The 24,451-nt window shown below is 37.2% G+C and overlaps 1 protein-coding gene across 1 annotated transcript in view; it reads right to left on the bottom strand.

Annotated features, from left to right (window-relative positions):
* Positions 1-21,117, bottom strand: part of LOC124272094 (guanine nucleotide-binding protein G(s) subunit alpha) — a 63,427-nt gene extending 42,310 nt beyond the window's left edge. Inside the window, exons 1-4 of the mRNA XM_046707247.1 lie at positions 20,685-21,117; positions 20,497-20,569; positions 20,234-20,288; positions 4,920-5,039 (exon numbers count right to left, since the gene is read on the bottom strand). Of these exons, the coding sequence (XP_046563203.1) occupies positions 4,920-5,039; positions 20,234-20,288; positions 20,497-20,569; positions 20,685-20,811 (375 nt within the window). The 5' untranslated portion in view covers positions 20,812-21,117. The remainder of the gene's footprint in view (positions 1-4,919; positions 5,040-20,233; positions 20,289-20,496; positions 20,570-20,684) is intronic.
* Positions 21,118-24,451: the final 3,334 nt, after the last annotated feature.

Raw genomic sequence — 24,451 nt, 5'->3', positions numbered from 1 at the left:
CCTTGTCTAATAAAATATAAGGCTAGGGCACCATATAGCTTAGTACTGGTGGGTCATGGTTTCTAACAGAGGTCATTACCAAGGTGTGTGGGAAATCTGAAGCACTGGTGTGTCATTTTTCAAATAAAACACTGTGTAATTCAAATCCATATGTAATTCAAATTAGAACATATATATATTCCTGGCAAGTAATTGTTTTACTCATTATCAACATCATATAGTTTCCTCAAACTTTATCTAATTTACTAGTTTAATACACAGATACATTCACTGTCTTGAACAGATATGTGCAGATCAAAATATGCAATAATTTTGATGTTTCAGTAATGAAAATAACACTTTGTAGATTTTTCGATTACTTTACCCAAAATTATGTGTAGCTTAATAAATACAGCTTATTCACATAAAATACAATTACTCCCAGCATATCCTGCATTACTTCTATTTTAACAGCGCATCCTTCAGAGCGGTACAGGAGGGATGGCGGCCATGACATCCCAACCACCAGGTCAAACCCTCACTTGCAAGGGAGAGGAGCACTCAAGTCATTTCTTATCACTGGCTTGTTGCCTGGCCCTAATTTTATGCTGGTGTTCTATAAATAGCCTGGCCAGGCAAAGCCAGCAGACAACAGGTTCTGGAGTCATGTGACCGATAGTCCCACTGATCAAGCCTCCATTACGAAGCTTGGCCAGTGACGGATATATTCACAACAGCACGGGGCCTCGTCACGCTTCAAGCAACACATTGAATACCTAATATACCATTCTTATATTGTTTGCCGCTATAAATAGCCAGTCTGCTTTGATTGGCAGCTTGGTGTCTTCAATAATCGAGGAACAACCTGTGCAAGCCCAACTTGAGCTCAGTTGCATAATGAAGTACTGGTTGAGAGATACAGGCTTTTTCACGGCCTCCTACCGGGCATATCCTCTTAGCCGATCATTCAAGCTTAGCAAGTGTCTACCAACATGTAGAAAAAATACAAATTACCGAGGAATGGAGGTTAAATTTAGACGTAACGGTATTCAGAGCTACGAATGTGACTGTCGGTGTATTTCACAGCATAGAGTCATATGACCGGCCTTATGAAATATGAACATACGGACATAACAGCCATAATGTTGAAACTTATACGACCAGAGATAGTTGAACTTGGGTCCCCTGTCCAGCATCCATCACTCATCTGGGGATGAAACACTTAACCCTGGCCACATTTGGATGCAATAAATCATACATATTAACAAAACATAGTTCCAAGGTTTCACTTACAACAGAAAAATAGTTCCTCTGGTAACAAGATAATAGTTGATATACATATAACATCCCTGATATGGGATAGTCTTTCTTTTGAATAAATCACCACAAAATGTTTGACACTTAAATAACAGAATGACACAATACATTAGTGTTGAAATAGAACTTCCTACAACAACGCTCATGAACTGAAATAGCTGTTGAATAAAATAGCCCACTTTATCTTAATTAAGAACATTTTCTTAAGACCTTAAAATAGCTCCTTTCAAGGTTGTCTGTGACAAAAATGAAACATGTATATTCATCGATTGTATCACAAAAAACAAGGCTATGTTTGAGTGGCAGCTTGAAGTCCTATGTATTGGCAGTTTCTTTAGGATTTAAGAAAAGCCCTTGCTTATATATATATTTCTTATTAAAATATTTCCTTAAATTCCTTGTCTTGTCCATTCACTTACAGTTTACATCCCGCTTCTGTAGGTACTGACCTAGAAATATTTAACTAAAGAGGAAATTGCACGGGCTTTGTGTTCAAGTGGGATGGAAAAAATACTTTTCGTGTCTATCATCTTATTTTTCCATTTTGTGCAATTGCTTCATTTCTCTGAGAATAAACATAGCTAACAAACCTTATCTTCAAAGAAAACCTTGCTGAATTGATTGCAGTAGCTTCCTGGAAGCATTGTTAGGGAAAGCTATTTTCTCTTATACAGTTATACCTATTTTAAGCCATGTTATCTTCTGTATATATCTAAATTCTAGGTTTGATAAGTTTTATATAATCCTATTTGTAATAACACAATAACTTTTCTTAACTGCAAATCATATAGTCAATAAATACCATATCATGTACTTTTCCATGCTTAATGAAATTCACAGGCTCCTCGTTCCCATGACAACAGGTAAACCATGGAAGGTTGCTATAGACATAGTGTGTCTTGCAAGGCAAGAGACCTGAAAGTGGGTATCCCATTTCCATGGTATTTCGCCACTTCACATAGGTAACAATGTCAACCAATACAGAAATGGAGTGCGTAGCCCAATTATAGCTTCAAACTGGCTTCATAAGGCCATATCAAATATTACATTTCTTCCCCATCCACCTCACTACCAAACACCCACCCTTCCTAATTTTGTGAATCATTTCAGATACAAAAGGATATCGAGTAGATACAAAAAAATATACACGTACAAATGACCAGAGCTCCAGATAAGATTTAGCTCATGTGGGTACTGTACCCACTGTAATTTTTTGGAGTGGGTATTATGAATGTTGAGTGGGTATTTCATTTTCCGTTACTCACTGCTTTCAAATATGTGCGTATTTCAGTCATAGTACTCACCTAAGTATTATGTCATTGAGTTAGTTTACTAAGCAGGTATGTTCTGCCTTATCTAATCAAAACCAAGTTAAATATAATGGAAATGATTTTATAAAAAAAGCACTCATCCTATACTGACAGTAAAACACTTTTCCTATACTAACAGTACAACTTGATAGCAATCGATGTCTTTTTCATTACGCAAGCGGTTTTTATAAATATATTCCGTACGCATTTGTTTTAAACTTTTTGCGTATCCAACATTTTAAATGCGTTAATTGGTACACAACAATTATTTTTCAATGCGTAATTGGAAATTTTCTATGCACATTTTACCCGAATACGCAGCTTATCTGGGCCTCTGAATGACAATATATATAAATATGTATATACTGGTTGAAGATAAAATAGAAACGTGCAGGAAGGAAATTCTTTATGGATCATTATTTTGTGGATTTCTTTATATACTTATTCCGCCCTAAATTTTCACATAAATAAGTAACTTATTTCTTTGCTTATCAAACAGTGATGGTGGTTGTTTGTAAGCAGTACCTATTATGGATCCCAGGCTAGAGTAAGTTGTATCAATATCGGACTGTAGAATTCCGCAGACAGAAGCTACAGGAAGGCTTGCTCTTGAACATTGGTCGATATGTGCTTTTCTCAGCTAACTTTCATTTGGACAAAGTTATGTTCTACTGATACAATCCCTTAATGTCTCTATGGCAGCCTGACAGACTTGTCCTATTACATGTGACATGTCAGCAATTCAGTATCACAATGCATGTTATCATCTCAAGGAATCTGTATTACTAGTTGAAAGTACTGTATTCCTGTGCATATATAACATCCCTGTTTAAATATATCCTAGTGTATACAATGTTCTGGCATATTCCCAAATATAGAACATGTTTTATTATATCCTAGGAGATATATCCCAGGAGATATGTGAAACTGCATCACTGTGCTTTCAGATCATTGTGATGTCATTAGTTACCATGACATCATAATCAAATGACAACACTAATCTCCATGCCACTGAAGCTGGTTAGGTCAAGACACCAATCAATCCTGTTTACAAAAGGAAAATATTTAAAAAATGATTTTGGATGACAAAAAGGAAACTTGCCCTGATGTTTTATTTTTCACATAAAAATATGTTATTAAAAACCTTTGAGGCTCAGATGGCCTCAGAGTACCTGTATCGCAAAGCCCCCATGTGTGGCATGTCAGTATACAACTGTCTATAGCATGTCAACGTATGGTATGGTTTACCATTACAGTGTATCCCTATGTACAGTGATGTGCCAGCATATCATTTACCTTAACAATATTCATATTAATCGCCTGTACACCATGTTCTCCCGAAAGGATGCTTATTGTTCTCTTGTAAATATCAACCTAATCATACTGAAAACAGTGTATATATACCGTATATCATAGCTCTGTATACCATACCATGCTGTGTGTAATATTGTGCCCCGATTTGATACTGCTGTGAACTTTATTCAAGATACATCATGGCATGCCTGCTTGATATGGCAGGAAAGCCCAACATGATACAGATCTTGGACACTTACCACTGAAGCCCATAGGTATGGGTATTGTCCTGACAAAGCCACAAACATAATCGAGATGAACCAGGATTTGAACCCACATTCACATGTTTCTGTCATGACCAAGGGTCACAATTTGGCCACTTAGACTGGGCCATCCATGTCCTTCTAGGCCATGAATATTCATCACACATGAGTGGGTGAGTATGTTTTATGTCACTTTTAGCAATATTCCAGCAATATCATGGCGGGGGGCACCAGAAATGGGCTTCACACATTGTACTCATTTGGAGAATCAAACCCTGGTCTTCGATGTGACGAGCGAACGCTTTAACCACTAGGCTACCCCACCGCCCCCATCACACATGAGGGGAAGTGTCATTTAATGCCACAGTGAACATTGTTCCAGTTAATTAAGGTGGCATCAGAACTGGGACAGGCAAACCACTGGTTGACAGCACGAGCAAAGACCCTCAGTGCCATGAGTGTGTGAGTTTAGTTTTACACTTCACTCTGCAATATTCCAGCTACATGACAGGTGTCTGTAAATAATCCAGTCTGGACAAGACAATACAGTGATCAACAGCATGAGCATTGATCTTCGCAACTGGGAAACGATGACATATGTCAAGCAAGTCAGCGAGCCTGACCACCCGATCACATTAGCCGCTCAGTACCACTGGTACAAATTCACAATTGCAACAAGCAGATCCTTGAGACAAGATAAATATTACAACAGTCAAAATTACCCCCAAAAGAATACAAGTCATTTTTCAATACTTACACTTGGGTACTCAAAATCTGGTTGACTGGCAATATCTTGTATATAATCAACACGGAATTGGTTTTCTGGGTTGCCTAGCACAACTGGCGGGTTGAGCGTGCTCATTGCACCCGTAATTGTCTGAAAATAACAAAATGTCAAATATATAAACATTATTATCACAAAAGTATATGACTGAAGTTCAGTGCTGCTTTTGTCAAACATTACTGCCATATATCCCTGGGAAATAAGGTGAAATAGTTGGGGAAACTAAATAATAGTATTCACACATTGCATTTATGTTAAAAACATTTTATGTAACATCATATAAGATCAAAAAGATCTTACAGGCAAACAACAGACAGTGTTAAGGAACAGAAATGTCTCAATGTCCCTAAATTACACACTGGCACTAGAATATCTAGATGTACAAACAGGCAAATAAGTTACTTCAGTTGGCATCTTACTTAAAAAATACAAAAATAAGTCACTACATATCTTATAAACAAACATACAGGAGATACCGACTTATTGGCATAGATGACATTTTTAATATGGCTACCATGCTTAAAATCAAACTGATCTGCATTCTGATTACAGTAGAGATCATCAAGATTTACAAGATGGTCAGCACGTGGCCAACCATAAACAGAAGTGCAAGTGCTTGTCAGAACCTCAGCCAAGAATTAAATAACTAAGGTTATAAAAGATATCAGCTATAACGCCCTACAGAGGAACAAACGTACGATTGGTTGGTTTGTTGTTTAAGGCCGCACTCAGCAATATTCCAGCTATATGGCACCAGTCTGTAAATAATCAAGTCTGGTCCGGACAATCCAGTGATCAACAGCATCAGCATCGATCTACGCAGTTGGCATATGATGACATGTGTCAACCAAGTCAGCAAACCTGACCATGAAATCCTGTCAATCGCCTTTTATGGCAAGAATGGTCATGAGTCAAATGTGACTTAAACATGTCCTATCATCTTGTTACCACGCTACAAGCTCCATGCAGCACACCCATAGCCCTGCTACATTATGACATCATTCCATAAAAATCCTATCATATACACAAATGTATATAAAATCACATCATGAATGATTATTTTCACAATAATATATCTGTATCTTCTTTCAGTGACATAATAAAACACTCATGACATTACAGTTTGTTATCTGATGTATTCTTATCTAAAAATAATACTCATTACATTAGTGAGTGAGTGAGTGAGTTGGGTTTATGCCACTTTTAGCAATATTCCAGTAATATCACGGCGGACTCATTACATTAAAACTAGTTATCAAACTTACTGCTGTCTAAAGACTATTAGTGCTGTATCAGGCCAGACCAATTTTATTTCTTGTTTTATGGAGTTTTGTACTCTAAACCTAAAGGGAGGAGGGATTTGTTTTTTTTAAATCACCAGTCAAACCAAAAACTGCCATGAGTTTCCATGTTAACTCTTTTGATTTGTTTATATCAACTAAAAATAAGTTGAGTGAGTTTAGGTTTCACACTGATTTCAAGAGTATTTCATTTCTATCACATTAACATTAGGATTTTATTTTTGGAGTGGGGAAAATTAATTTAATTTGTTTTCTAATTCTTGAAACTATACAACCAGCGGATCCGTAAAACAAGAAATAAAATTGGTCTGGTCCTATATCTTTTTTTTTCCACCTTACTTCCACCTTTTTAAACATTAAGTCTCATTTACTCACTGTGTAGCATCTGTCTTCCAAATGAAGATATTAATGACAGATAATTTCATACATTATGTCTATATGTGGGCTTCCTTTACCACCAACACTTATCATGGCGATCATGAAGAGGCTTATTAACAGAAATGTCAACACAACATGTCGATAGTTTACATCAGCTTGACAAGTAATTGTTTGAGATAACTGCGTACTTGCGTCATCAATGAGATAGAAGTGATGGTTGAGTGAGTGAGGCTTTCATGCCATTATTAGCAATATTTTTCCTCAGAAACCAGTACTCTTGAAGAAAACAAATTCCAGTTGTCTCTGGCATGGAATAAAACCAATACTAAAACCCTATTGGTTGGTTACAAATCATCATAGCCAGCCTGGATCTTTGGTGTGACGGGCAAACACTACAACCACTAGGCTCCCCACCGTCCTCTCAGGCATAACAAATACCAGAGCAAGTCCCATTTATCCTTTGATGAATACTTAAATACTCAACAAAAAATGGGATGGGACCCAGTAGGAAGTAGCAGTGGTGCCTAGGGCCCCTGTACACAGCTACTAACACAGCTACTGAAGTCTATAACTCCTCACACACGTCAGGATTCATCACAGCTCATATTTTCAGCCACTGGTTGGTGAGGCCTGGCTGAATTATTTACATCTATAAATTACTTGCTGCTTTACAGCTATCAATACATCAGCCGTTTGGCATTTGACATCACCAGTGCAGCTGCACTAAAGGAAAGGAAGTTTGGGGAATTCTATTGTGGCACAACCTTGAGGTGAAGGTCACACTGCACAGAAAGAATGTAAAACACATAAAATGATATATTTCAAAAGGAAGTCATCAATGAAGCTCAGCACCATATGACAGAAATATTGCACTGTCTGTTGCGTGCTTCTGGAGAAAATCGATTGTGAAATGTTATAGATATAAACTCTTCATTCAAAGATATGAATAAGCACTGAAATCGACCTGAAGGACTTCCGGTGTCCTTGACCTGTAAAGATCCTACCATGTTGTCCACATATAGTTCACATGCATTCAGCAGATGTAAACATCTTGTTTCTCACTATAAAATGTGTTTTTGGAGACTCCAGTAACGATAAGTTAGCATCAGAAATCTCATATCAACCCGAACATTTCTGGAGACTCCAGTAACGATAAGTTAGCATTAGAAATCTCATATCAACCCGAACATTTCTGGAGACTCCAGTAACGATAAGTTAGCATCAGAAATCTCATATCAATCCGAACATTTCTGGAGACTCCAGTAACGATAAGTTAGCATTAGAAATCTCATATCAACCCGAACATTTCTGGAGACTCCAGTAACGATAAGTTAGCATTAGAAATCTCATATCAATCCGAACATTTCATGAGTCAGACCTAGACCATGTGACAACATGAACACAAAACCAACAAGCTTCGGGATGAATATTTAAAGGAAGATATGAACTAGCTTAGTGATTAACTCTTACAAGACAACTTATAGAAATTAACACCTTTTTCAAATAGACATGATTATTTCAAAACTCTGAACTTTGATCACTATAAGTGTTGGGTACAATGTGTGAAGCCCATTTCTGGTGTCCCCTGCCCTACCGTCAGAAAATATGCTGTACTTAATCATATTCTATATTTTGACATAAACAACATGAATATATCCTGACAACTTGGTTTCTGAACTTGTTATACTTTACGTTCATTCCACAACAATGATTCTGGCCTTCTGATAAGCAAGTCACATATGTTGTAAATGGGTTTGTGTAAATAGGACAAACCTGTAAGGCACCTTCCAGTGCAGTCTCTAAAAATACACCTGGAATCACTTCAAAAAGACAAATCTAAAACCAGGACATGATAAGAAAATAGATTCACTGTCTCCGACAAGCTTGTGCATACACAATGTTGATTCACTTATCATGCGAGGTGTAGCACGATTCACAGGCATATATTAAGATGTAAGACACTCCTGCCTGAAAGGTTACTTTAGTAAATTTTATTTCAGTTTTATACAGTAATACCTGTACTTGATCTCACCCTTATGACGGACTGGGTCTGAAGATGAGTTTAAAATATTCCAATTTCGAAACACAGCAGGTTGCTAGCAGCGACTAAGGGCAAAGACCATTGTCTCTGTTGAGGGAAAGGGCAAATATAGACAACACCAGAAAAATGTGCAATCACACCAGACTACAACCTTTGAAAACAATACAAAAGACACATTTCAGACAGGAGTTGACTAAAAATAATTCTGGGGCACAAGAACAAGAATATTTCATATTTAAATTATTTCACTTTGTGTACATGAGAATTTACGATCCAGCAGAAATGTGCAAAGTTTCCTGCACATGCAGTTCCCTGCATGACTCTGCAAGTAACTACTGACTAATCCACCATCTCACTATATGGTTACACTGGAACAAATACTCTCCAAAATCAGAAACAGAATTTGTTTTTTTATGTTACATCTGTCACAATTATGCACATCTTAAATTCCAAAGCACACAAAAGGGACCAAATATGGGCCTTGTTACCATGACACCCTGTAGAGAACTAAACTGAGATATACTGCAGGGCAAGCAACAACCAACCCACTGGGGTACCTGTTGACTTTCACAGGCAATTAGCAGGGTCTTTTTTAATAAATAAACTAAACTGGCACATGTGATTTAAGATTTAAGTACGACATTTGAACATAAATCCAAAACAGTCCATACAAATGTCAACCTATTAAAAAAATAATTAAGTCCTACAAATGCAAACTATTTCAAAACCAGGCAACACATGAACACAATTGTTAGCTGCTTCATTTTTATTACTACTTTCGAGCAACGTTTTTACACTAGCATTACAATAAGAATATTTTTTACATTGTTTATGAATCACATGTTTTAATTGCTTTCTATAAACTACCTAGCATCAGGAGAAATACTCAGCCGAATGTCGTCACGCCTTAATCAGCTGATGATATCCAGCAAAATGAAATAACTTATCCATCTGATGATCATGAATGATGAAAAAGCTTGCTAGAGTAAGAAGCACTGATGTTGAGATATTGATTGAGGCCGCCTTGCATAATCACTGCATAGTTGGTAGAAGAGTCATCCAGATATTGATTCTCTCCCCTCTCTCTCTCAGTCTCTCTGCAGTGTCACCGTTCTCTCGTCAGCTACCTCGGCCACCAGAGTCGATACATACTGGACTCCTTGGACACACGGTAGGGCAGTACAACCATAAATGATTGCTCAATGCTGACAGTGACCAACTCCATTCACAGTTTATGCTTCACGAATGTAAGACCATTGGCATAAACTGCGTAATCCCCTAGCCATGAACAACTTCATAAAACATGAAGAGGGAATATCAGTTGTTATGCCACCAGCTATAAAACTCTGCAACAGCCTAATTGTAGCGTTATAATGGCACGAAGCATTGGGGTTAACGTTAATGTCAAGCCAGGTTACTGTCGCAGAGGATATAATTGGTAACAATTCTTTTTGTGACAAGTTAGGCACAAATATAATTGTGAGTATACAAATATGGGAAAATTTAATTTGCATTAATACATAATAGAGTAGGATGAACTGAAACAAAGTTATTTGTGCTAACAAACATACTGCTATACATCATCTGGATCTAGTTATTTCAGAATGGAGGTAGGAATATTTTTATCAAGAGATTAATTTACTGGATGAGTTCTCATGACATGTTTCATGAATGATTGATCTTAAGTATGTATGTAACCATAGCAACCAAAAGAGGGTTTCAATTTATCACAAATCTGTAAAAGAATTTACTCATTTATACTTTTTGTCATGAAAAAACCCCAAGAAAGACAATCTGAAAGAAAAATCTAATCTTGCCGCTAAATTAATGTGCTGCAAATGTACATCCACGACAAAACAAGACTTAAATTCTTAATCAAGTATAACTGTATCCCTTACAGCTTAGACAAAAAGGCAGAATGGAATTCTGTGTTGTGGTACTGATGACAAACTAACCAATCTAAAGTCACATTTCGTATAATGTATTATTGACTCCCATCAAATATACACAAATATACTTCTTAAATAACCTCTTCAAAAAAAAAAAACACCACAAAAAACTGCTTCCAAAAAAATCCAAATTTTGAATATCATTTCATACAACTATATAACTTAACCTGGAGTTACCTGTTCCCATTAATATGCACAAATTCATCATCATTATTACACCCAAGTTACCATGGTTACAGTAATAATGAACATAATGTCAATGTAATCAATACTGTCAACAAAGCACACGATTCAGCTATATAGTATAGATTATCAACACCTCAAATCTTGAACTCCATGGGGAATAGGGTGTAGCAGAATCCTTGGCAGATTAAATATGGAAATCCTTACGCTACAGGCTCTCCTGCACTCTATCTTCATTGGTTTACAACTAATTACTCAGTGTAATGTCAATGTTCCATCACTTAAACCATCATTTCCTCCAGTGCACTCACAAGATATGAAAACAAACATATGCCTCGCTTTTTTAAACATGGAAACATAGGACCCTACAAATAATTCAGATTGTCAGTTACTAACGATACTACAAAGCGTGAATGAACATCGTGGTCAGTTCTCAAGTTCATCTACATTGCCATGTCTACACGTCAGGCTGGAGGGGCTTGAGAGTTCACACCCACTACAAAGCCACTGAAGTATCAGAAGATGAATTTCTTCTATCAAAGAGCCAGTGAAGATGTATGCGTATGTTCCCTACACAATGTGACCTTGACCTTGTCTTCAGATGTACAGCCCATGATGGACACACTTACCGCGAATTAATATTTCTCATGGATAAATATAGCAACCCTGTGTTGTGAATGATGGATTTATTCTCCCCCCATCAACAATAGTAACCATTAACTGTAAGCCTGTGATCCCCCTCCCCAGTCCCCCCTCATTCATCACAACTCGCCCCTCGCTGTCATGTGCCTATCATAATTCACAAGTCTCCATCAACACATGAGAACAAGCTTTAACTTCATACAGTTTGTTGAAATAAATAAAAATTAACGATCACAAACCTCAACACCAAAACTCACATATTGCAGGTGTGATTCCAGATGCCTGCATCAGTAGGATCAGATGCCATGTGACTTACAGCAAACAATTCCAAAACATGTCACCATATGTACAATTTTATATGAGTACCATAGATTCCTCATATTGTTTCCTTGTCATTATACTACATATGATTTGTGAAATTGTTATAATATACTAGTACATCAATTACATGTGAAATGTGTCTGTGTATTTCTATATCTTTGTACCTACTGTGTTTATATTTGTAGTTTATAGAATTTTGCCACTGTTCCTTCATGGAATGCTATGGTTCTACAATGGTTGTAAACTTGATAAGGGACCGTTCATAATTTATGGCTAGGGCGGTGATGATGATTTTTATGGAGAAGCATGTACAATGTGAATGGGGCATGTGAATGACCCCCCACCCTAAATTTTATGTACAAAATAAGTGACCCCCACTGCCCTTCCTATAATTTCTAAGTATAATTTTAAACATATTTTTATGTATAAAATTGCTGACACCACCCCCTTTAGTACATATGTACAAAACTGGTGACCGACCTAGCTCTCTAGAACAAAATTGGTCACACACAAACACCCCACCCCACCCCCTAAAATCATCATCACCCCCAGCCATAAATTATGAACGGTCCCTAAAGGAGGATGCTTCTTCAAACAACACTCATGGACTCAAATATGTTGTCTGAGACCAATCTGCAGAGAACAAACTGAGCTATACTTTGATAAGACTAACACATTTTGGATAATATTTACAAGGCAATTAGATGCCCTTTTATCTGGTTGTTGGACACTGCAAACAGCACTATTCCAGTGGTCAGTCAATAATCGAACCTGGACAAGACAATACAGTGATTGACATCTAAGCATTGATCTATGCAGTTGGGATACCATGACATGCACCAACCAAGGCATCGAGCCTGACCACCTGTAAACCGCCTCCCATGACAAGCATGGGTTGCTGAAGTCCAGTTCTAACCTGCATCAAATATCAAATGTGCCTGAAGTGTCCCTGGTGCTCAGAGAATTGATGGGAGGCCTCTTATCAAAACTTATTAAAACTATAAACCAGTGAGTAAAATGTTTGGTCAGAGATTGATAGTTACCAAATACAGTTAGTTCAAATGTTGATGTATCTCAAACTTGTTTGACTAAGGTTATTTGACAATTATAAGCCTCTCTGTGCTGTTGTAATTTGTAAATAAATCTGTTTACACATCAAAATATGCAACTGTCATGTAAATTATCCATCCGAGTACTTGATTTTTTTGCAGGTTGATATAAATGTTGTTCAGGAGCACACAATGAAGTATATAATAGATAAAACATTTCTCGAGAAGCTGGAATAGCCAGCTCACATCCATATTTCTCGTTTCTGAATACTACAGTTTAGTTTCCCTTGTTACTAAATGGGATGATCATATTACAACTTTTTTCAGCTTGATCTCTATTTTCTGTAAATATGGCATGAATCACTATAACCTCAGGAGTGGAAATAACTTTAAAATTGCTAGTGTACTCCGGTACAGTGGCACATGTAAAATCACTTGCCCTGATATTTTGTCCACTATAAAGGCCGATTTTCTTCTTGATTTTTTAAATAAACGACACAATTAACATTGGAAAGTCAACTGGACACCGGTACAGCATGATATGCAAATCTGCTTGCCCGACAGAAAAAAACACTGGACTGGGACGTCGGGCAATGGGTTATTTCCACCCCTGAACCAGAACGCAGTCTTTTTGTCCCCAGTAGCACCTTATCATCTATGCCTAGCTATTTACCTATCCAACCATTTCAGGGGTACTACTATCAAGTATCTGAGCAACTGCAGCCAGAAATCTTTTTTTACATGTTACAAGGCAGTGTTTCACACGAAAACCTAGCCAGAGGAATAAAAATATAAAACTGTACAACAAAGTTTCATCCAATAGCCCGAACTTGTCAGCAACATCATTCTCAATAATTCTTAATGTTAATGTATGGACTCTAAGCAAAGCTTCTTCTGTCCATAACACATCTTACTGTACTCGGCATTAGGCTTGTGCCTAGTCATAGACTTTACATATCGCACCTCTGAGCACGAACCAATCTTAAGTTGCACCTCCAAGGATAAAGAGGGATTAATACTGTTCAACTGTGGCAAATATGCAGCAGGCATACCTTATACATAACCTCCATATAACCTATAGGATCAGGTAAACTTGGTCTCAGTGTATAAACGTACCTTTCCTTATACACTGACCACCCTCCAACCCATAACTAGAATTCCAATGTTATTACACAACCTAATGTCAACGTTAGATATAAATGTACCTTTATTGTAAAAAATAAACAACATTATAACTCTGATAGGATTAAACACAGGAACAAAAGTCACCCACCATCTTGTTGGTTGAAATCGAAAGAGTGCCAAGTCACCAGCTTCGTCATTGGGGGTAGGGGGTTGGGGTGTTGATGTGTATGCACAAGTGGAGGGGTGCGTTTGGGTGAGATACTTTTTGCTTTTTTTGGGTAACATAACTCAGAAAAATTACTTATTTTGTCATCTCACAACTTCAGAATCTTACCATGTGCAATGTGAGCATTTAAGCGACTACATGTATCAGGCAAACATGATCATAGCAATTCTAGATTAGACATCAATCAATTCACCATGTTTAGTAATTTGATCTCTCAAGTTGCATGTTTATTGAGGACGCTATATAAAGGATGATATTTTGCAATCAACACCTGCACACCTAGACATTTTAAAAGATAATAACCAATAATCAAAATTTCAAAATACAAAAAAGACCAGCTGACAATACCAAATGCTAAATCAATCACAAATATAATATTCTTGATGTGATATTCAGAACCTTGGCTGGGTCAATGACCTCAACAAAACACTAGCCATGATTGAATTATATTTCAAACCGACAATCTGACAGGTAAGAACAATGAACATAGTGCCTCCGATATCAATGGTATGACTAACCAACCCTCTGACTAATCCTCCCCGAAAATGCCACCCTGGTACACAGCTCCATCAAACCATTACATTTTCTCACAGATCGCGAACAACTACCCAAAGCCATTATTGTCGCCAGGAAGATAATACGCTGCATGCATGAGCTGCAACACACCAGGAGGTGAAAGACACCAGCGCTGATTGTTGGTCAATGGACTACAACTGACATCATAATTTCACACCATCAACAAGTTGAATAAAGTGTTGAAATAAATTCAAAGCAGCTGCTTATTTCAAACCAGAAAATGGTGAACATTCATGCAGTTCATGGTTGACAGGTTGAGTAATATCATATTCACATCGCCAACAATAATTGTTGGATTTAACACTGAGATGGCATAAATGCAATATCGTTCCTATTAATATCCCGTCCATGTTATATATATAGTTAGGACTTTGTGGGTTCTCACGGCAACAACAATAGACATTTAGCAATAGAGAGATATCCTTAGACCATCTGTCTGGGAAAGTATATGTCTTTGTCCTTCCTTTCTATTTTTTTCTAAATCCAAACTGAAATAATTTACTTAAATGTAATCATGATGACAACGAAATTGTTCTGTGAATCTGTTTACTTGAGGGAAACAGTAGGTAAAATTCACACATCCTTCAGCAGTGACCAAGCACATTACTACAGAGTGGATATTTAATTCTCACGGTTACCAACAGCTTCAAGGACCAATTACAACTGCCTTAGTATCAGCTGAGTCTGGTGAACCAGTGGTGGATACCAAGAGCAAGAAGCACCTGCATAATGCATGGTCAACTTCAGAGAAGCATTCAACGGGTATTGGGGACCTAGTTTAGTGAATATTCATTATTATTAGCCACGACGTGAACCCTATGAACTTAATAAGTACACACAGACAATAGAGACTGTCTAATGTTTCAGACATAAGTCACTATATAGAAACAGGCTATTTCTAGCATCAACTAAACAAACAGCACCTGAATAAAGGTTGTCTCTAATACAGACCTTAAAACAAATATATCCTATATAGCTCAGTTTAGGGCAAGTTGATTACTGCAGTTCAGGAAATGAAAATCTCTGGGCTGCTTTTCATTTTATTTCATCAAGATAATTTAACAACAGTTTCCTTCTGTAATAAAAAAGTTCATTTCACATACTGGATGTTGGTCAAAATTAAGACAAGAAATTGCAAATATACACCAACCCGGTCTTCAAAGACAAAGAAAACTTCCCACACATGGCACATAAAGCCAGAGAAGAAATAAGAACCAGAATCATATTTTTAAAAGACTTATGAACACTGTCTCCTCAGATGTAACCATTTCCCAATAACGTTGCATGAATCACCCATGCTCCTCCGTGTTTAACTCAATAAAATAACAGACAATGCCCTTTGTTCATTATCAATATGTATTGTGCAAGAGTCTCTACCTTGACATGGCTTAAGGTGTAAAACACTTGGGCTTCATTGAATTAAATCGATAATTAATTCTGGTTAAAAGATGATGATAGACTGGTGTTGTACAAACATTCCACATCTAGAAGTGATCTTGATTTATGTCCTTGAACCATAAACTGTCATGTGAAACTGGAAACCTGCGTTGAACCATGAACTGTCATGTGAAACTGGAAACTACACTGAACCATAAACTGTCATGTGAAACTGGAAACTACATTGAACCATAAACTGTCATGTGAAACAGGAAACTACATTGAACCATAAACTGCCATGTGAAACTGGAAACTACATTGAACTATAAACTGTCATGTGAAACTGGAAACTACACTGAACCATAAACTGTCATGTGAAACTGGAAGATACACTGAACCATAAACTGTCATGTGAAACTGGAAACTACATTGAACCATAAACTGTCATGTGAAACTGGAAACTACATTGAACCTTAAACTGTCATGTGAAGCTGGAAACTTGCGTTAAACCATAAACTGTCATGTGAAACTGGAAACTTGTATTGAACCATAAACTGTCATGTGAAACTGGAAACTACATTGAACCATAAACTGTCATGTGAAACTGGAACCTTACAATGTACCTTAAACAGTCATGTGAAACTGGAAACTACACTGAACTATAAACTTTCATGTGAAACTGGAAACTACACTGAACTATAAACTGTCATGTGAAACTGGAAACTACACTGAACCATAAACTGTCATGTGAAACTGGAAACTACATTGAACTATAAACTGTCATGTGAAACTGGAAACTACATTGAACTATAAACTGTCATGTGAAACTGGAAACTACATTGAACTATAAACTGTCATGTGAAACTGGAAACTACATTGAACTATAAACTGTCATGTGAAACTGGAAACTACATTGAACCATAAACTGCCATGTGAAACTGGAAACTACATTGAACTATAAACTGTCATGTGAAACTGGAAACTACATTGAACTATAAACTGTCATGTGAAACTGGAAACTACATTGAACCATAAACTGTCATGTGAAACTGGAAACTACACTGAACTATAAACTGTCATGTGAAACTGGAAACTACATTGACCCATAAACTGCCATGTGAAACTGGAAACTACATTGAACTATAAACTGTCATGTGAAACTGGAAACTACATTGAACCATAAACTGTCATGTGAAACTGGAAACTACACTGAACTATAAACTGTCATGTGAAACTGGAAACTACATTGAACTATAAACTGTCATGTGAAACTGGAAACTACACTGAACCATAAACTGTCATGTGAAACTGGAAGATACATTGAACTATAAACTGTCATGTGAAACTGGAAACTACATTGAACCATAAACTGCCATGTGAAACTGGAAACTACATTGAACTATAAACTGTCATGTGAAACTGGAAACTACATTGAACTATAAACTGTCATGTGAAACTGGAAACTACACTGAACTATAAACTGTCATGTGAAACTGGAAACTACACTGAACCACAACCTGTTACTTGGTTGATTGTGTCTTTGTAACATTATCAATAAGATCAATCACTTGTTTGTCTGACCCAGTCTTACAGGTCACGATCACATTGCTGGGAAATTCAACATATTGCTGGATGAAGACACATCAGTAATTCTACAAAAACATCAATCTCAGAATAATCTTTGAAGTTGCTTTCAAATTGAAAGGTAACAAAATTCAAAACTGATGCCCTATTTTCATAGAATGAATAAACTCAATGCCTTTATCAAACCAGTTTCATTAAAAAACAAGGTATCAAATACGCCACAGCATGTAGTGTAAAGGGTCATGGAGGTGTTAGAGTGAGTGAGTATGGTTTTATGCAGCTTTTGGCAATATTCCAGCAACATCACGGCAGGGAACACCAGAAATGGGTTTCACACATTGTACCCATGTGGGGAATCGAACCTGTACCTTCGGCGTGACGAGCGAACGCTTTAACCACAAGAAACCCCACCACCCCTGGAGGTGTTGAACTAAATCACAAATCAGTCAAGAGCGTAACTCAATTATGTGTCTTCATAGTGGTGTGTTTTATATATTTTTTAATCAAAATAGACTTGTACACAAGGTCAAGGACGTACACAAACATTCAAAACAAAATCATGTACACTCCACTAGTGACATGTGTTTATCACAAGTTCTTTGCGAGTATAAGTGAAATATTTGTGAGTGACATGTAGATCTTTCATGTGAGCGTCATTGGTTCTCAGTTAGGGAATGTAAATTGTCAACATCTCCATTTGGGGTGTGACAAGCATCTTACTCTATACATACGAAAGCAGGGAAGGGAAACCTTTCATAATTTCCCACTAGACCACAGGATCAGTGAGTGGACCTTCACTGGTCCAAAATAACATTCATAGATCAACTTAACTATCAATACAAAATTCACTTACCACCAGGACCACTGCAAACTTATCATTTAGTGGTCCTGATGAACTTTTACTAGCCAGGGACTACAGGACCAGCAGGACACTGCACAAGGGCAGATTAATGATTGTGTTTGGATCTGCACAAGGCACTAACTGACCAATCAAATTGCTGAATGTTCTTAATGAGACGATCATGATTATTTCCTAAATATTATAGCTTCAATAAATCTGGACCACTGAGATGACAGGAAGCATAAAATTGCAAAACAGTTACCTTACAATTACAAACTACAAACTAACACTGACAAGAAGAGAACTAACTATGAATTCCCTCTTGTGTTGGATCAAAACAGTTTAAGCCTAGGATGAGAACTTTCAATGCAGGTGACAATCGTCTCAAAGGGAAATCGGTGATACAAAACATACTCTATCACCTGAAGTCTAACAAGATCTAAGTCTCAAAACACTTCCGTTGACAGACGGATACAGCATGTTTAAATATGATTAAAGTTTCAAGGACTAACTTCAGAAAACACATTACACAACCATTGTATACTGAAACAGAAGTATTCCTTTTTTCCGAACCTAAGGTGCAGTTTGGCACAAGTTAGTGTCGTATAGGATTCAAAGTATTTTTTAAGTTCCACACTCAGATGGGATTGTTTTTCAAACAAACAATTGAAAAAAACATAGATAAACACTCGAATAAAATGTCTTCTTAACATGGCAGCATGGGGTCTACAGATGTCTGGCCTTCTCTAAAGAATTTATGAAAGGTAGCTACTTCTTGAAGTAAACATGCCCCCTTTCTGAATCAGTCACTGAGTCAGTGCCACAATTCTCTTGTTGCCTATAAACAGGCTCATTTGTTGACAGTATCACAACCACAGGCTATGGAAATAGTTCACTCTTAATCTTGCTTTGTAATGTTGACATAAACATTTAGCTACCTGTTACTAAAAATAGCAGTTGCTGTCTACTCTGTTTACACAAGGACAACAATGGATTGTACAATGATAGCTGACCCATAATATTTTCGTAGTCTTCCTGAAAGTTTGCTATGTCTCTGTGTTACATTATTTAGAAAAACCAACATGTGTATCCTATACGCATTGTATCCCACCAAACAATCACCTGACAGTGTGTTGTTATACAAAATATCACCACACTTGCTATAAACTGCCATAACACGCCATTCATGCACGCCTTGCTCGAAAATAACATGGCCTTGGTTGTTTGTCTCAGAAGCAAATTCCTGTATTTAAATTGGGACCCAAAATACTTTAAAAATGTAACACTTACTTCAGCATGAGTGTGAACCTTTTTATTTAAAAAGAGTATTTGTTCTAACTGCAGAAAAGCGTGATATATAAATAACCAGATTGTTTATTCTTCGAGATTTGTTGTAATATGTTACTGTTCTTAATAGTGATGGCATGTTTTAACTCTTTTGCAACATTGTATTAAGCAGTTTCGTAACAACCGTGGCTTTATTTCCACACTGGCCCTACTGACAGTGCGTTATGACATGTTATCGCATATTATATCATAATACTGGAACACAGTTCCCACATTTAATGATTATTTTCAGGTAAATTCCACGGTCTGCAAGCTAGGTAACAAGAACTTTACACCATGCTGTCCGCCATATTGGGCGATGGGATACATTTGTAGGGAGGACAGGTTGAGTGTATGTTGACACTTACCAATATCGCATCTCTGACATTCCTCTTAATGTCTTCAATTTTCTGCTTACGTTCCCTGAAAATACAAAATAACAATATTTGAGCTCAAAACACTAAACCGACGTCGACAGACGAAAGGCAGACGATTCAGATCACAACCCTACACCCCTTTCAGCAAGGTTTGGAAATGGTCATGCATGCATAATACGGTTCGTCCATTCCTAGACAGAGCATAGCGACATAAATAAAAGAAAGCGAGACGAAATAAACACGATACTACTTACTCTGGTCCAAATCCATTAACGTGTAATATCCTCATTTGTTTCACAATCGTAGACTTTCCTGACTCACCGGCACCTGAAGAATATAAAATAAATTACAGCTCATTAGACAAGCAATATTAGAATAATCCCCAATGGCAGTCGAGTGAAATCGGTGAGAGCAGCAAGCCCATTTTAGACCCCGAACTGACCTAGCAACAAAAGACGATGCGTCGCTCTGTATAACTGTTTGTCCTTCTGTAATTGTTTTTCAATTCTCTTGTTCGCCTCTTTTGCATTTTTATCATCTTCATCTTCTTTCCTTCCAAAACAACCCATACTTGACACAACGGTCGCCACCTTCGCCAGTTTGGAACTGGCTTCAATCTCACGAGCGTCGATTTCGGCACACAACCCAATGACAGAAGATTACAATCCAAAGGGCTGATCACCCCACGTCCCGTTGTTGCCGGCGCTCGGGCCTAGCTTCCCTCCCCTCGACAGTAAACCTCCCGGTTTTTCATGAAAATAGTCGTACGTCGAGCGCCGACATGAAAACAGCCAGGCCAACCACACATCAAAATGACAGACACTTATTGGGTGGGGCGAGCGGTATTGCATGCCGGGAAGGCTTCGCAAATAGGGTCTAATATTCGATCACACGGATTGCCGACATGATCAGCCGCTATTTGACTACCAGTCACATTTTCGTATCAGTGTATACAAGTGTTATTTTTTTCATTACTTTTCATCCGGATGATTAAATTATTTTTAGAAAGGTCGGAGGCCAAGTAGTAGGTGCATCAGCACTGAAGACAGACTTAGTTGCACAAGACACAGTTATATCAATATTTGGGTAATAACAGATAATTCGTCAGCGTTTGCTTATTTTATTTTTTGTCATATCGCTCACTTTAGTTAAGATACGCGATGCTTAAATCAATTAAATCGGATTTTTAAGTAATCTCTGAACTGTAGTGGTGCTTATAAAGACGCTTCCAACAACTAAGTTTAATATACAAGTTTTTAAGTGTGAATTTAACGCTTAAAATATAAGTTTATTTAATTTTTTAAAATTCTCACAACCTCGTTTTATCTTCAGTCACAAATAGAACTATGTCACACAATATGTATATTGTATATGATACCCGATAATGAAACGAAGCTTTTGATCAATCAGGCCAAACTTAGACTTGTGTGTCACTATCCGATGACACATATTTAAGCGTCACGTGTTATTTTGACTAGTAAGATGTGTTTTTCAGGTGGCCCGGGGTCAGAAAGTTTGGTTGAGATAGTTAGTTCCGTATGACTAAATATCGGAAACAAATATATAAAATAACAAATATTGTGGTATCAACTCACAAACACGTGTCTATATTCATGACATGTAAGCGGACGGGGGACAGAAATAACGGTGTATGTTTTCTATTTATAACAAACGTGAAGCCTTGTTATGACAGGATGAGGATGGGGACGCATACCGTGTATGCTGGATAACATTCCACACTGATATGAAGCAGCTATCATTAGAATGGTCGTGACACGAGAGAGAGAGAGAGAGAGAGAGAGAGAGAGAGAGAGAGAGAGAGAGAGAGAGAGAGAGAGAGAGAGAGAGAGAGAGAGAGAGAGAGAGAGAGAGAGAGAGAGAGAGAGAGAGAGAGAGAGAGAGAGAGAGAGAGAGAGAGAGAGAGGCACCCACACACCTTTATTTACGCCTTTTGTAGTGCCCCACGGATTAATACGTTGAACTGAGCAACTGTACCTTGTGAAAAATACTATAATGATTTGTTCACTTGCCATTCCTGTCACAGCAGTGGACATATTATTGCACGAATAATCCGGGTGCACGAATTTGCAATCTCTGCTTAAGAAGGAGTATTCCATATATGATTACTGACTAATCACTCAAACTGTCTCCTTAAATCACACCAGTATAGAAATACTGTACATAGTTAACGGTCCTTCCATCCTTTTACTCACATCGAGTATTACGTTTCAAATAAATACGCTTTCAAAATATTCTGTAAATTATATACATGTAAAACGCGTTAACATTGTCATTTTAATAACCACATATATATTGTTATTTATTTATATATCTATAACCATATATGCATATGCATGAAAAATGGACATATGTAGTGTGACATCGACTTTCCGTTTAGTAAATAAAATGTTACAGTGATTTATGAGAGTATGTTAGGGCTCCGGATAATTTATAAACCGATTTGGATTTTCTCAAAACGCTCAACATGAATAGTGTGCGATATTGTTGGATGGTTCAGGTCACACGGGAATACTGATATACCTATCAGGTTTACAGAGTTATTTCCCTTGAATACGTTGGACTCGCGGGTACACAGTTATACAGGAACGTGGGTATACTGTCTTATGCCCATAAACAAATATACAAATAGCGAATATTCTGGCACGTGAATACATTGCTGTGTTATTTAATAGAAAATTGTCTGGTGCATGCATAGAATGCTGTGTTATTTAATAGAGAATTGTCTGGTACATGCATACATTGCTATGTTATTCAATAGAGAATTGTCTGGTACATGCATACATTGCTGTGTTATTCAATAGAGAATTGTCTGGTGCATGCATACATTGCTGTGTTATTCAACAGAGAATTGTCTGGTACATGCATACATTGCTGTGTTATCCAATAGAGAATTGTCTGGTACATGCATACATTGCTGTGTTATTCAATAGAGAATTGTCTGGTACCTGCATACATTGCTGTGTTATTCAATAGTGAATTAGCTGGCACGTGCATACATTGCTGTGTTATTCAATAGAAAATGGTCTGGCACGTGCATACATTGTTGTGTTATCAATTAGACAACTGGTTGGTCCATGTATACATTGCTATTTTATTCAATGAAAATTGTCTGGTCAATGCATACATTGCTATTTTATTCAATGAAAATTGTCTGGTCCATGCATACATTGCTATTTTATTCAATGAAAATTGTCTGGTCCATGCATACATTGCTGTGTTATCCAACAGAGAACTGGCTGGCACGTGCATACATTGATGTGTTATTCAATAGAGAATTCTCTGGTATATGCATACATTGCTGTGTTATCCAATAGAGAACTGGTTGGTCCACGCATACATTGATGTGTTATTTAATAAAGAATTTATCTGGCACATGCATACATTGCTGTGTTATCCAATAGAGAACTGGTTGGCACGTGGATACATTGTTGTGCTATTCAATAGAGAATTGTCTGGTACATGCATACATTGCGGTGTTATTCAATAGAGAATTGTCTGGTACATGCATACATTGATGTGTTATTTAATAGAGAATTGTCTGGTATATGCATACATTGATGTGTTATTCAATAGAGAATTGTCTGGTACATGCATACATTGCTGTGTTATTCAATAAAGAATTGTCTGGTGCATGCATACATTGATGTGTTATTCAATAGAAAATGGTCTCGCACGTGCATACATTGGTGTGTTATCCAATAGACAACTGGTTGGTCCATGTATACATTGCTATTTTGTTCAATGAAAATTGTCTGGTCCATGCATACATTGCTATTTTATTCAATGAAAATTGTCTGGTCCATGCATACATTGCTATTTTATTCAATGAAAATTGTCTGGTCCATGCATACATTGCTATTTTATTCAATGAAAATTGTCTGGTCCATGCATACATTGCTGTGTTATCCAATAGAGAACTGGCTGGCACGTGCATACATTGATGTGTTATTCAATAGAGAATTGTCTGGTATATGCATACATTGCTGTGTTATCCAGTAGGGAACTGGCTGGTCCATGCATACATTGATGTGTTATTTAATAGAGAATTCTCTGGTACATGCATACATTGATGTGTTATCCAATAGAGAACTGGCTGGCACGTGCATACATTGTTGTGCTATTCAATAGAGAATTATCTGGTATAAGCATACATTGCTGTGTTATCCAATAGAGAACTGGCTGGCACGT

The sequence above is a fragment of the Haliotis rubra genome, unplaced genomic scaffold, assembly GCF_003918875.1.
Source record: "Haliotis rubra isolate DU_JTF1 unplaced genomic scaffold, ASM391887v1 Scf103, whole genome shotgun sequence".
Lineage (NCBI taxonomy): Eukaryota > Metazoa > Mollusca > Gastropoda > Lepetellida > Haliotidae > Haliotis > Haliotis rubra.
This window is presented reverse-complemented; position numbering and strand designations above follow the sequence as displayed.